This window comes from Pteropus alecto, unplaced genomic scaffold (genome assembly GCF_000325575.1).
Source record: "Pteropus alecto unplaced genomic scaffold, ASM32557v1 scaffold123, whole genome shotgun sequence".
NCBI classification, from domain to species: Eukaryota; Metazoa; Chordata; class Mammalia; order Chiroptera; family Pteropodidae; genus Pteropus; species Pteropus alecto.
This window is the reverse complement of record NW_006433950.1, coordinates 2,803,012-2,816,065: the sequence shown is the minus strand read 5'-3', so window position 1 is coordinate 2,816,065 and position 13,054 is coordinate 2,803,012. Positions and strand designations below refer to the sequence as shown.

General features: G+C 53.6%; 1 protein-coding gene and 1 pseudogene across 1 annotated transcript; both read left to right on the top strand.

The window, feature by feature from the left end:
• Window positions 1–1,242: 1,242 nt before the first annotated feature.
• LOC102882046 lies at window positions 1,243–4,978 on the top strand (annotated as a pseudogene).
• On the top strand, window positions 4,970–11,891 carry SNX20 (sorting nexin 20). Its single transcript, XM_006908749.3, has 5 exons — window positions 4,970–5,032; window positions 5,920–6,045; window positions 7,984–8,122; window positions 9,303–9,454; window positions 11,130–11,891. The coding sequence occupies exons 3-5, from the start codon at window positions 7,993–7,995 to the stop codon at window positions 11,796–11,798; spliced, it is 951 nt and encodes a 316-aa protein (XP_006908811.1). The 5' UTR covers window positions 4,970–5,032; window positions 5,920–6,045; window positions 7,984–7,992; the 3' UTR covers window positions 11,799–11,891.
• The last annotated feature ends 1,163 nt before the right edge of the window (window positions 11,892–13,054 follow it).

Sequence of the window (13,054 nt, the reverse complement as noted above, 5' to 3'; positions counted from 1 at the left end):
GCGGTCCCCGCCCCACCCGCCTCCAGGGCTGAGACTGGCGCGCAGAGCCTCCCGGATGAGGCCTGGCTGCCCGCAGGGCTGGCCCACCCTGGCTGCGCGACCCGGGCCAAGCGGTTCACCTTTCTGGGCCACCTCAAAACTGGAAGGAACCAGAGAGTCTCTCGAGACAGGTCCCCCTCCCAACTCTCTCTCTCCCTCTTTCGGAAAAGCGAGCAAAGCTCTTGGTGCCAGAATAACCAGCGCACCCTTTCAGCGGTCAGCAAGCCCAAAGTCATCAAAAGTTCGAATATTGTGAAATCCCAGAATTCCAGAGCGTGATGGGTCACATGTCAGGTGAGAGCGGACAGGGCATTTAAAGTACCAATTTTTTTCATTTTTCCTCCAATCCTTTGGGTTGAGGCGTGCAGTCTCACTTCAGTACTAAAGGGGCTGGACACCTAACACTGCCCAGTCCACTTGGCTCTGTGGTGATATCCAGCTAGAATTTAGCAGCACCGTTTTGTTTCCATGAGACTAAATTTATGATTTCTTAGTCTTCCAAGCAAGTGACACCGGTTTTCCATTGAAGGTATTCATAAAAACGTTCTTTTTAAAACACCTGTATTTGGTCATTTTTTAATGTGAAACCAATTTGAAGGAAAAGAAACAATCCTTACAACGTGCTTACTCTGGGCCAGGCTTTACATCCATTAACTCAATTAATCTCATCTCCAGGGCAGTGACTGTCACGATCCCCAATTTATAGATGTAGAAACCGAGGCGCAGAAAAGTTATAATACCCAAAATGTATAAAAAACTCATACAATTCAACACCCCCCCCAAAAAAAACCCAAACACACACACACACACACACACACACACACACACACGCGCACTCCAACTAAAAAATGGGCAGAGGACCTGAAGAGACATTTCTCCAAGAGGACATACAGATGGCCAATAGACACACAGAAAGATGCTCGACGTCACTAATGGTCAGGGACATGCATGCTAAAACCACGGTGACCTTGTCCTCTGGCGTGGTGAGTAGGCGCTGCCCGTGCGCCTGCGGTGCCTTGCCGCTTCTCCACGGCAGTCTGACGCCTGTCTTCCTCTTCTGCTCTGATATTTCTGTTTCGCTGCAGTCACTGAAGATCCTGGTGTCACCCTGGGCCGCCGCCCCCACCCGATGATACGGAGATCCGAATCTTTGACCTGGGGGCGGAAGGAGGCAGAAGCGGATGAGTTCCCACCTGTGGCCGCATGGCGTTAGGTGAACATCAGCCGCTCTCTTCCGAAGCCCTGGCGGCTGCCCGTCTTTGTGCCAAGTACACGGTGGAAGGCTATGGCAAAGATGGCATTCACATCGGAGTGTGGTGCCACCCCTTTCATGTCATCCGTGTCAACAAGATGTTGTCCTGGGCTGGGGCTGACAGACTCCAGATGGCTATGCAGGTGCCTTTGGAAAGCTCCAGGCACGGTGGCCAGGGTCCACATTGGCCAGGTGATCTTGGCTGCAGAGCAAGGAGCCTGTGATCGAGGCTCTACGCAGGGCCAAGTTCAAGTTCCCTGGCCGCCAAAAGATCCACACCTCCAAGAAGTGGGGCTCTACTGAGTTTCATGCAGATGAGTCTGAAGACACGGTGGCTGAACCACAGCTCATCCGAAATGGCATCAAGTCCATTCCTATCGTGGCCCCCTGGACAAATAGCCGGCCCTGTCACACTCATGAAAGCCTTGGTGCTGCCCTCCCTCAAACTCTTTCACCAATAAATCCCTACTTCTGTCCAAAACAAAACAAAACAACAACAACAAAAAATACACACATGATGAGACACCGCCTTACACCTGTCAGAATGCCTATCTTCAATAAATCAAAAAACAACAAGTGTTGACGAGGATGTGAAAAAAAGGAACCTTCGTGCACCGTTGGCGGGATGGCAAATCGGTACAGCCATTACGAAAAACAGCTTGTAGTTTCCTCAGAAAACTAAAAATAGAACTACTTTACGACCCAGCAATTGCACTTCTGGGTATTTATCTGAAGAAATCCAAGACACTAATTCGAAAAGATATACGCACCCCTGTGCTCACTGCAGCACTGTTTACAAAAGCCAAGATAGGGAAGCAACCTAACTACCCATCAATAGATTGGATAAAAAAGATGTGGTCCATATATACAATGGAATATTACTCAGCCATAAAAAAAAAAAATGTAATCTTCCCATTTGGGACAACACGAATGGACCTAGAGGGTATTACGCTAAGCGAAATAAGTCAGGCAGAGAAAGACAAATACCATACGATCTCACTTATATGTGGAATCTAAAAATCAAAATCAAAAGACGAAACAGAAACAGACTTATAAGTAAGGAGAACAAACTGATGGTTGCCAGATGGGAAGGGAGTTGAGGAGCTGGGTGAAAAGGTGAAGGGATTAAGAAGTACAAAGTGGTAATTACAAAAACGTCACAGGGAGGTGAAGTACAGCACAGGGAATACAGTCAATAATATTGTAATAACTCTGGATAGCGCCAGGTGGGGACCAGACTAATCAGGGGGACCACGTCGTAAATTATATAAATGTTTGACCACTACCCTGTACACCTAAAACTAATATAAAATAATACTGAATGTCAACTGTACTGAAAAAACAAGAATTAAAAAAAAAAGGTTTATTAACCTACCCCAGGAGGGACAACAGAGCCGGGATTTGCCCCCAGATGCTTGACACTGCCCCACACTGCTTCCACGTAACCACCTGCACAGGTAGCACGCAGGGAGCTGGGCTTGGGAAATACTGCGTCAGAAGGACTAACACTACCCACAGCGATCATTCCACCCGGCGTGCAGGTCTATCCACGGGCACGCTCACACCATCTTCTCTCTAACGGTGAAAAGCCGGATGCCTCCTACGTGCCCGATCCCAGGCAAGAAAACTAACAAGGCAACTGGAAAACTCTGCCGATGCATCATCTCGCGCACTCCACATCCAACCTGGGAGCCAGTTTTCCAGCTTAACCTTCAAAATCCATCCAGAGTGCAGCCCCTTGTCACTAGCTCCACGATTACCACCAACGACCGTTGTCTCTCACCTGAGTTATGACAAGAGCTCCCAGCTGTTCTCCAGGATTCCAGCAGCAGTCACAGTGAGTCTGGTTTTTTGGTTTTGTTTTTTTAAGTCAAATTATGTGTCACTCCTCTGCTGAAACCCCTCCAGGGACTGCCATCTCAGAGTGAGAGCCAACGAAAGTCTCTTTCGCTGGCTCTTCCGGTTGCTCTCTGTGCCCAGAGCCCTCTCCCTGCCCCCTCCTCACACCCTTCCCCACACTCTGCTCCTGCCCCACCGGCCTCCCGGCTGTTCCTGGGTACGCCAGGCCTGCCGCCACCTCTGGGCCTTGGCACCTGCCATTCCATGTGCCTGAATGCCCTTGCCCTAGACACCTACGTGGCTCTCTCCTCCACGTCCGTCAGGCCCTTGCTTAAATGTCACTTTCTTAGGGAGGCCTTCCGTGACAACCCCATGTCCACCTACGACCCCTGCCCTGCACCCCTTTCTGCTTTATTTTGTATTTTTCTCCATAGTGCTTATCTAACACAGTTTACCAACTGTTTACTTATTTATTGTCTCTGGTGTCAGTCTCTCATCTGAAAGAACATGATATAGCTTCAAGTTCGTGTTTTCGCTTTCTTTGGATAGATACCTAGAAGCGGAATGGCTGGATCATATGAGAGAAGAAACTTTGAGATGTTTAAAAGGCTTACGGGTGTACACCCAGCTGTGGAAAAATGAGATCGACATGGCTGGATTTTGTGTCACCTACAGACACCTCACTGATCTGGGTTTTCTTGGCCAGACTGTGGAGGCACACCTGTGAGTCATCAATTCTTGTTGAATTTAGCAAAAAAAAAAAAGTGCGTCGGTGTTGGGGTCCCAAGCCTGTCGAATCAGTTATTTGCCCAGTGGTGCTAGGAAGATCTTTGATTTGATCTCACGTTGCAATTAGGGAAATAAATTCGAAGAGGGGCAGTGGCCTGCCCAGGTGGCCTGCCCAGGTGGCCTCCCGCAGTGAGTCAGGCCTGAGCTGGAGCCGAAGCCCTGATCACACTCTCTGCATCACCCATTCATTCATTCATTCTTTCACACAGTAATTATTTGACTACATCATTAGATACATATATATAATAATAAAAATGAAACAACTCCAATTACGCACAAGTCGATGACTCTTATTCACATAAATGTCGAAAGAAACAAGACCCCAACGCATAAAAAAATAGTTCCGTGCAATGCAATTGATAGAAAATTCAAAAATGAGTAAAGAGAAACGCAATTGTTCTGGGGTCTGTTCATAGGTGGTAACGAGGACGTGACCCCCGTCAGAATAAGGGCTGTGACTGCCTCTGATGGGGCGTGGGAATCACGGCCGGAAGAGACACATGGAGCCTTCTGGTGGGGGGCTGGAGGGGCTCCGCTTTTTGTCTTGTCCCCGCCTCCCGCCCCCAAGGCCACGATGCCAGTGGCCATGAATGACGTCAGCACCCAGAGGTTTGGCTTCCCTGGTACTCCCAGAGAGGCACCAAACGGTGCAGTGAGTCTATCCCGCCCACCTTCCACATCCCACGCTGGCTCCGGTCCACCAGCTCGGAGGAGGGCCCGTTATGCCTAGCTCACACGTTAGGATAATGAGCGCTAAAGAGCTTTGGGAGCTAATGGCCAAAGGCCAGAGACTGTCAAGGACTCTGAGGGACAGCCAGGCGGCTGCAAGGCTGTGGGACGATGAGGCCCAGCTGGTTCCCTTGGGGCTGGAGCTGTCCTCGTTTGGCCCCAAACCCACCTGGCCCTGCTCGGCAGCCCCAGGCTGCCTCTCAGTTAGGTTCGGTATGTTATCTTTCACCAGCCAATGGGCTGAGGCGACCAGGAACAGGTCACACAGCCTATTTCCTGTTTTCAGACCGGGAACTTAAGAGAAACGGCAGCCACTCCCCGGAGAGCTGAAGGGGACAATGTGACATGCCCCCCTCCGGACCCCTGGACACCCTCAGGTCAGAGGTCAGTGTTGTATCTCAAGCTTAGGGGGCCTCTGCCCACCTGTGACCCAGCCTCAGACCCTGAAGGGGGAAGGGTGGAGCAGAGAAGGGCTGGACGGCCGCTGTCCGCTGTCCGTGGGGCTCTCTATCAGGGCAGGAAGCCACTCCTCAGCTCCCTAGGGCCGCGATCCCTTTCGAAGGGCCACAGGCTTCTGCAGCCCTGAACCTGGGGACCAAGTTGCCACACCTGTGTTTCTCAAAGAGTGGTGCCAGGGAACCCTACGTCGGGACAGTCCTGGCACGCTTGCACAAAACGCAGAGTCCGGGCCCCCCTCTCCCGCCCGGCCCTGCTGGATTGGACTCCCTTATGTTGGGAGCCAGAAAACTCTGCTTTTCCGAGCCCCAAGCCCCCTCGCCCCACCGTCCCCGAGGAGGTTCCGATACACACTCACGTTTGGGAGCGTGCCCATCCGATGTCCAGGGTTCCCTGTCTCCCAGGTCGAGCCAGGGTGCTTTATTCCACTGCACGGGGGTCGCACCCCCAGGGACAGTCCTCTGCAGCCACCTCAGAAAGCTGGCGTGGGCTCTGAAGGTGGCCCTGTGTGCCCATCGGGACGGCTGGATACGGCAGGCAGCCCTTGGGGGGAACTGAGGTTCAGCGTGAGGGAGGGAAGGGGCAGAATGACCGCCCAGGAGCTGGATGGCGGAGGGGCTGGGAGGACACTGTCCCTCGGGCCGAGTACAGGCATCCAAGCCAATAGTACCAACGCTTATAGGATTTTGTTGTAAAGTCTAGAAATCTCTGCTCTACAGGGTGTAGAGAGAGGAGGCAAGGGCCCACAAAACCCCATGTGTAGCTGTCCCCGAAAGAGTTTTTTTAGTGACAGGATTGCTTTCCCCATTTCACAGATGGGCAGACTGAGGCCTAGCGAGGAACAGGACACTGCCCAAGACACTGTGAGCACTCCAATGCACGATTTTCTCCTTCCCACTCTTCCTTAATGGAGGACCGCCAGCCGGTCCCATAGGAGACAGGTAAGGGCGTTGGCTTTGGCGGCTGAATTTCATTTTCATCCGAAGCCCTGGGTGCACACTCAGCTTTCCCAGGCCTTTACTAGAATGTCCAGCCAAGGCCATCATCCCTGGCGTTCTTCACAGGGTATCTGAGTAAACAGGGCCCTACTTCTGCCCTGTCACCAGCTGCCTGATCAGGACGGTAGAGCTGGAGGGGCTGAGACCGCTGAGGCCAGTGCCACTCACCATCACCCATTTTACAGGTGAACTGAGTCGGGTGCCTAGGTGCGCCCACAGGAAGGACTTGGCCCTAAGAATCGCAGCCACCAGAGTCCATTAGATAAGGGAGGGTGTAGACCACTCGCTCTTCTGCCTGGGCACCTCCTGGAATGGAGGGAGCCTGTCCCTAGCCAGCCAGCATCTTGTCAGCAGGACAGACTTCTCAGATGGAGAAACCAGGGCCTAGGGACATTAAGTAATGGACCTGCGGTGGTCAGGACGGAGGCCTGGCTCCTTGAGGTGGGATGAGACATGAATGAAGGATGCAAGTTCTAGCACGCTCAAGCATGTGCAGCCCTGGGCCAGCCATGCCCTGCTCAGTGCCTCAGTTTCCCGTCTATCAAAGCCGCTGCTGGATGGAGGGTCCCTAAGAGCTGTCCACGGAACAAGTGCACGGAGCTGCCCCCAGGGCTCCTCTCACGGCCACAGCAACGGCCGCCCCCTGGAAGCACGGGCCCCTGGTCCCAGGTGACCTCACCCCTCCCCAGGACAGGCCGGCTCCAGGAGGCCCTCGTTGCTGGAATGGGAACAGGCTCTGGCCACACCCGGGGACATAGCTAGGACTGTCTGAGCAGCAGCGGCTCCACCTCTGTCTAGGCCGCAGGCAGCATAGGGGTTCAGACAGACCTGAGTTCAAGTCCAGCTCCGCCCCGTGTTTCACGTGTAGGGTCCAGCAGATAAGACAGCGGGATCCCGCAGACCCTGTTAGGAAGGAGGCAGGTCCCTTGTGTTCTTATTCTGAATTTCTGTGCCTAAGGAGTGTCTCAGCTACTCATTCCAGCTGAGCTACTGTTTTAATCGTCCCTTTTTCTAATTCATCTCGGACGTTTAAAATTCCATTCCAACGTACATCTTGATTTAGAGTCATTTATTTCTCAAATATTTCTCAAAGCACCTGTCGTGTGTGAGGTAATAAGAAGGACTATTATATAGTGCCTGGCGTGTGCGGGGCCCTGAGCTGCTGCTCTACACGGACGCCAGGGTGGGTTCTGTTCTTGTGCCCCTTTTATAGGAAACTGAGGCACAGAGAGGTTAAGTAACCAGCCAGGCATCAGGTCATCCCTTTCACTTCTCCGGGTCACAAAGTTACTGCAGAAAATGAACCCTGGGACTCTGGTGTCTGCCCTCCCGAGCCTGGCGGGCAGGATTCTGAAGTCAGGCCAGCCTGCGTCTGTGCCTACCGCCCGCTAGCCCTTGACCGTGTGAAACTCTAAGTCTCAGTTCCTTTATCGTAAAATGGAGATTCAAAACTCGAAGAGCACACAGATTCAGGTTAAGTGAGACAGTGGGTATTGCGTGCAGAGTGTCTGGCACGTCACAAGCGTTCGGCTTTGCTGGCTGGACACCCTCACCAGCCATGTGACTTTGGGCTAAACCTCAGTTTCCTCATTTGTTCCTGGGAGTCATGATAGACTTTTGTGGGTGTTAACTAAGATAAGTGCCTTTGCTTGAAGTCACCTCATTTAAAATTCAGAGCGACTCGATGATCAAAGGACCCTAACAATAAAAGAAGGACCTGCTCAGCCTAATCGATCCATGGCTTAGCATCTGGCAGCTGGGTGGACAGCTAGGTGGGCAGTGGAGGGCTCAGCAGAGGGGACTATGACCCAGGACCCTCCACCCCGCCCCCGGCACCCTAACTTGAGTGGGCGCTCACTGTTCTCTCTCGTCCCCTGGCAGCCTTGGAGCATGGCAAGTGCTGGGCGCCCTGGGAGCTCCAGATGGACAGGGCTCAGAGCCCAGTGCACAGCAGGGACCGAGCAGGAAGCATCAGCCACTGGACCAGACCTCCCACTTCCAGGACCTGAAGAGGACTTTGGTGGGCTTGAGGCCTGGGGCTTGGCCGGGGGGGACAGAGGTTGGAGGTCATTGGAAATACACTTGTGGGTACTTCAGCAGATGCCACAGAGGGCAGCCCTCTTAGCGTGGGTTATCCCAAAGTAGACACTGAAAGGGGGATTTGGGGCAAGTGGTGTATCTCTTGCAAGATGATCCCAGGAGAAATGGCAGGGCAGGGGGAAAGCGAGGAGAGCAAGGACAGGAAGCCACGCAGGGTGTGGGTAAGGGGGATGTGCTCTGTCGCAACGGGGGTCCCCTGGGGGCCTGTACGGAACATCTCACACAATCATCCCATCTGAGAAGCAAGGAGGCTGGGCTATGATCTGCCAGTCCCATCCTTCATCAGCCGAGGGCCCAAGAAAGACCTCACAGGAAGCCAGTGGGATGGTCCATGGCATCCACTACAGTGCCATCTCCTGGAGCAAATCTCCACTCAGTCATTGACTCATCGATGCAATCCTTCGGAGATGTGCCCATTAAACACCTGCTCTGTCCCCAGCCCCATGCTGGGTGCTGGGGAAACAGGAACAAATCAAACACCGTGCTGGCCCTTGAGTTTAGCAGGAGAACAGAGCTATGAGTAAAATAATTTGCGATGTCGCAGAAAGGGCTATCAGAACAAGGTGTGCAGCTCTTACTGTAATGCCGAGGGACAGTTGAAGTAACGTGAGGGCTGGGTCTCGAAGGACATGTTGGACAAGGGCTTCTGAGGTCCATATCCTTTGAAGTAAAACGCACGACGGTTTGTGGGCGATGAGGTGAGGGGGCTGGGAGGGGCCTGCCAGGCTGAGCCCGGAGCCCAGCATCCTCAGAGCTCCCTCTACCGCCCGCCGACATGTGCCCGGGAACATGGGTTTTCACAGTGGCCAATCTACAGACCGAAAGTGGACAATGCAACACAAACATGCTGCATTTGACAATGGAAACCACTTGGGGACAGCGGGCTAGTTCGTGTTGTCAGCGGCAGGGCGGATTCAGCCAGGCTGGGCACAGGGGTGGGGCTGATGCCCAGCGGGGCCCATAAATGGCGAGAGCGGGGAGGTGGGTATTCACAGGGCTCCTGGATCCTGATGTCCCAGCCAGACCCAGCCACCTCCCCGGGCCCGCGCCCCGCAAGCGCCCCGACCCGGTGCCTGTCCTCAAGGCTGCCGCCCTTGCAGACGCCGACGGCGGCCCGAGCCCCAACTCCGGCATGACCACGCGGGAGCTGCAGGACTACTGGAGGAACGAGAAGCGCTGCTGGAAGCCGGTCAAGCTGCTCTTCGAGATCGCTTCGGCCCGCATCGAGGAGAGGAAAGTCTCCAAGTTCGTGGTAGGCGGGGCCAGGGCATGACGTCACGCCGGGCACCGCCCCCTTCCGGGTCTGGGCTGGCTGGCGGGGCTCGGCTTTCCCAGGCGTGAAGGGGGTTCCCCGCACTTTCACTCACAGAGCTGTTCTGGGGAGAACGGGCAAAGTGCAAGATGTCATGCTCAGCACGGTGCTAGGGACTATGGGCTCTGTGGACGTGTGACTCGCGGTCCCTGATGCTGAGGAGGAACCAGCCCCGTTTAATCTCATGTCATCTGTGTCCCTAAACCATTCTTGCCATATCCCTGTGTCATTTATATTATCATTTACCTAGTTTTGTTTCCTTTAAATTAGACCACTTTTTTAAAAACCCACTCAATTTCAAAGAAAAATACCTTAGATGGAAAAGCACTATCCCATGGCATAAAGAACAGGTGATCGTAACAAGTAAATTCCAGCTGGTCGCGGGTGGAAAGCTCTGTGCCTGGGGGCCGTTCTCTTTCTTGAAGTGGAATTCGAGCCTGTATTGGGGGAGATCTTAACGGCGGGAAGGGCCACCCTCCATCTTTTTGGGGACGGGGGCTCATTAACAGCTGACGCCGCGTGCTGCCGGCGTCATGGTTTTATCGCACGATCTCTCCGCATCCTCACCCAGCCAGGTAGGCGCCATTACCATCCTCGTTTAATGGATGGGAAAAGCCAGGCTCAGAGAGGTGAATTTACCTACATAAGACCACACAGCTAGACCGCAGCGGGACTGCAGTGATAACCCCGGCGGTCTGTACCCTTAATTAGGATTCTCTTGAAAGAGAACTGAAAAGGAATAATTCTTACTCTGTAACATCGCCGCCAGTATAGCACCCAAAACTATCTGCCAAATGTGGGGACAAAGATCTATCCCAAGCGTCTCTCTTCCAGAACCTGAGGCCCTGTTTTGATGGTGTAAAGCCAAGAGCGCCCCTAGGCCCCCCGAGTGGCCCCTCCCTGTGCTCTTTCTCCCCAGAGATGCCTCTCTGTCACTGTGCTTGTTACTCTTGGGTTGACTGTTATCATGATCCACTTTTACGGCTCAGCCAATGCCGATGGCAATTTAAAACAGAGTTGCATATAACAACGACCCATTTCGGGCACGCTTTAAATTATGATCATCATTATTTTTACTTGCCGGGCTCTCCCTGTCAGTTCGAACCCTCTGTTAGGTTGTCGTCAAAGGCGTTCTCTCTCTCTCTCTCTCTGCGCGGCAGATGTACCAAATCGTCGTCATCCAGACAGGGAGTTTTGACAGCAAAAAGCCATAACATCGCCGCCAGTATAGCACCCAAAACTATCTGCCAAATGTGGGGACAAAGATCTATCCCAAGCGTCTCTCTTCCAGAACCTGAGGCCCTGTTTTGATGGTGTAAAGCCAAGAGCGCCCCTAGGCCCCCCGAGTGGCCCCTCCCTGTGCTCTTTCTCCCCAGAGATGCCTCTCTGTCCCTGTGCTTGTTATTCTTGGGTTGACTGTTATCATGATCCACTTTTACGGCTCAGCCAATGCCGATGGCAATTTAAAACAGAGTTGCATATAACAACGACCCATTTCGGGCACGCTTTAAATTATGATCATCATTATTTTTACTTGCCGGGCTCTCTCTGTCAGTTCGAACCCTCTGTTAGGTTGTCGTCAAAGGCGTTCTCTCTCTCTCTCTCTGCGCGGCAGATGTACCAAATCGTCGTCATCCAGACAGGGAGTTTTGACAGCAACAAAGCCATCCTGCACCGTCGCTATTCAGACTTTGAGAGGCTCCAGAAAAACCTCCTGAAGACGTTCGGGGAAGAGATCGAAGACGTCGCCTTCCCCAAGAAGCGCCTGATGGGGAACTTCACCCAGGAGATGATCTCGGAGCGCAAGCTGGCCTTCAAGGAGTACCTGAGCCTGCTATACGCCATCCGCTGCGTGCGCCGTTCCCGCGAGTTCATCGACTTCCTGACGTGGCCCGAGCTGAAGGAGGCCTTCGGCTGCCTGCGGGCCGGGCAGTACACCAAGGCCCTGGACATCCTGGTGCACGTGATACCCCTGCAGGAGAAGCTGACAGCCCACTGCCCTGCGATGATGGTCCCTGCCCTCTGCGCCATGCTGGTGTGCCACCGAGAGCTCGAGCAGCCCATGGAGGCCTTCGCCGCGGGTGAGAGGGCCCTGGAGCATCTGCGGGCCCTCGAGGGACATCGCTACTACGTGCCCCTGCTGGACGCCATGATCGGCCTGGCCTACATGCTGGGCAAGGACTGTGTGTCGCTGCAGGAGAGGCTGGAGGAGAGCCAGCTCCGGAAGCCCACACCCCAGGGCATCACCTTGAAGGAACTGACGGTCCGGGAATACCTGTGCTAGCCGCTCCGGCAGGTGAGTGGCAGATGCGCGGTCGCCACTGCTCTGTGAGCAGTTAGGGGTTCACTTGGGGTGCACTTTGGCTCTAACTGGTTGGTCACCTGGGATGAGGCCCTCTCCTGGACTTCCATTTCCCAGGCTGGTTGAACAGAGGTGCTGGTGGCCCTTAGCTGCCAGGCCAACTTCGTCTCAAAACCACAAACCCAGCTGCCAAGCCCCCGGAGGGTGAGATCGGTCTCACGGATGTGTTTGTAGGTAGCTGGAGGAGAACACAGCTTAGTCCGTGTCCCCACAAAGGCCTCTCTCCAGCTCTCTCCGTTCGAAGTTGCGATCTAAGCAAATAGCAAATATTCCCACCCGTTATCCACAGTATTCTGGCTGTTCCCTCTTAGCGTGTAGACGCAACTCACAAAAGTTTACCTTCTGCTCCTCAAGGCCAGCTTTGTCCCCAGAGTGGGGCCCTTGTCATCTTCTGAAGGGTGGGAGGATACTGAGCCACAAGCAACCACGCCATGAGAGTCTGTGATACAGGCATTTTAAACCAACGCAGTTGCCAACGATTTCTTTAGGGTGCTAGAACTCATTGCCTCAAGGTGGGTTTTCATTTATAAGGCAACTGTCCCTTGAATGGCCTCCCTGTGTTATGTAGACATTGCCCTGGAGGGAGGTGGAAGGTAGATACTCAGGTAAACTTCTGGGCACAAAAGAGATGGAATGCTCACCACCTCTCCACTTGAGGCACAGCATTCTTGGGAGCTCTCTGAGGGTGACCCACTGTCAGGAAAGGACACCAGGGGCCCCAAAGTAAAGAGGGGTCTGGCTAATGACCTGGGTTCAACACCAGACCGGACGCAGATGGTACAGGCTGGTACAGGTTTGGGCCCAACATGTGTTTGAGGCTGGAAGTCCCTGAAGACCTAAACCGCTAGCTGAGCTTAGCAGGGGAAACTGAAGAGGCTGTGACTTGGGAACCTCGGTGTGGGGTGCCGCGTTGGCCTGCCACAGACAAGCATTCACTGGACCACACCAGGGTGTGCTCAACAGCGACACCGTGTGGCCACACCTGTAGTGGCCCCATCAGCTCTGTCCTGAGGTTAGCAGCAGGCTGACAGCTTGGGACAAAGACAGCCTTTAAGTCTCTCTGTGTGCTCCAGGGGAAGGGCACTCGGAATGGGATCTTTTGGGCTTCATGAAAATTAAAAGTGTTAAATGGGAAAATAAAAGCGCTACAGCCCTGTTTGTAACAGGGACGATCGTAC

Coding starts and splice junctions, on each gene's coding strand:
- SNX20 (XM_006908749.3), top strand. CDS start 7,993: ATGGCAAGTGCTGGGCGCCCTGGGAGCTCCAGATGGACAGGGCTCAGA. Junction 8,123..9,302: donor AGGACCTGAAGAGGACTTTG/GTGGGCTTGAGG, acceptor CCGCCCTTGCAG/ACGCCGACGGCGGCCCGAGC. Junction 9,455..11,129: donor GGAAAGTCTCCAAGTTCGTG/GTAGGCGGGGCC, acceptor TCTGCGCGGCAG/ATGTACCAAATCGTCGTCAT.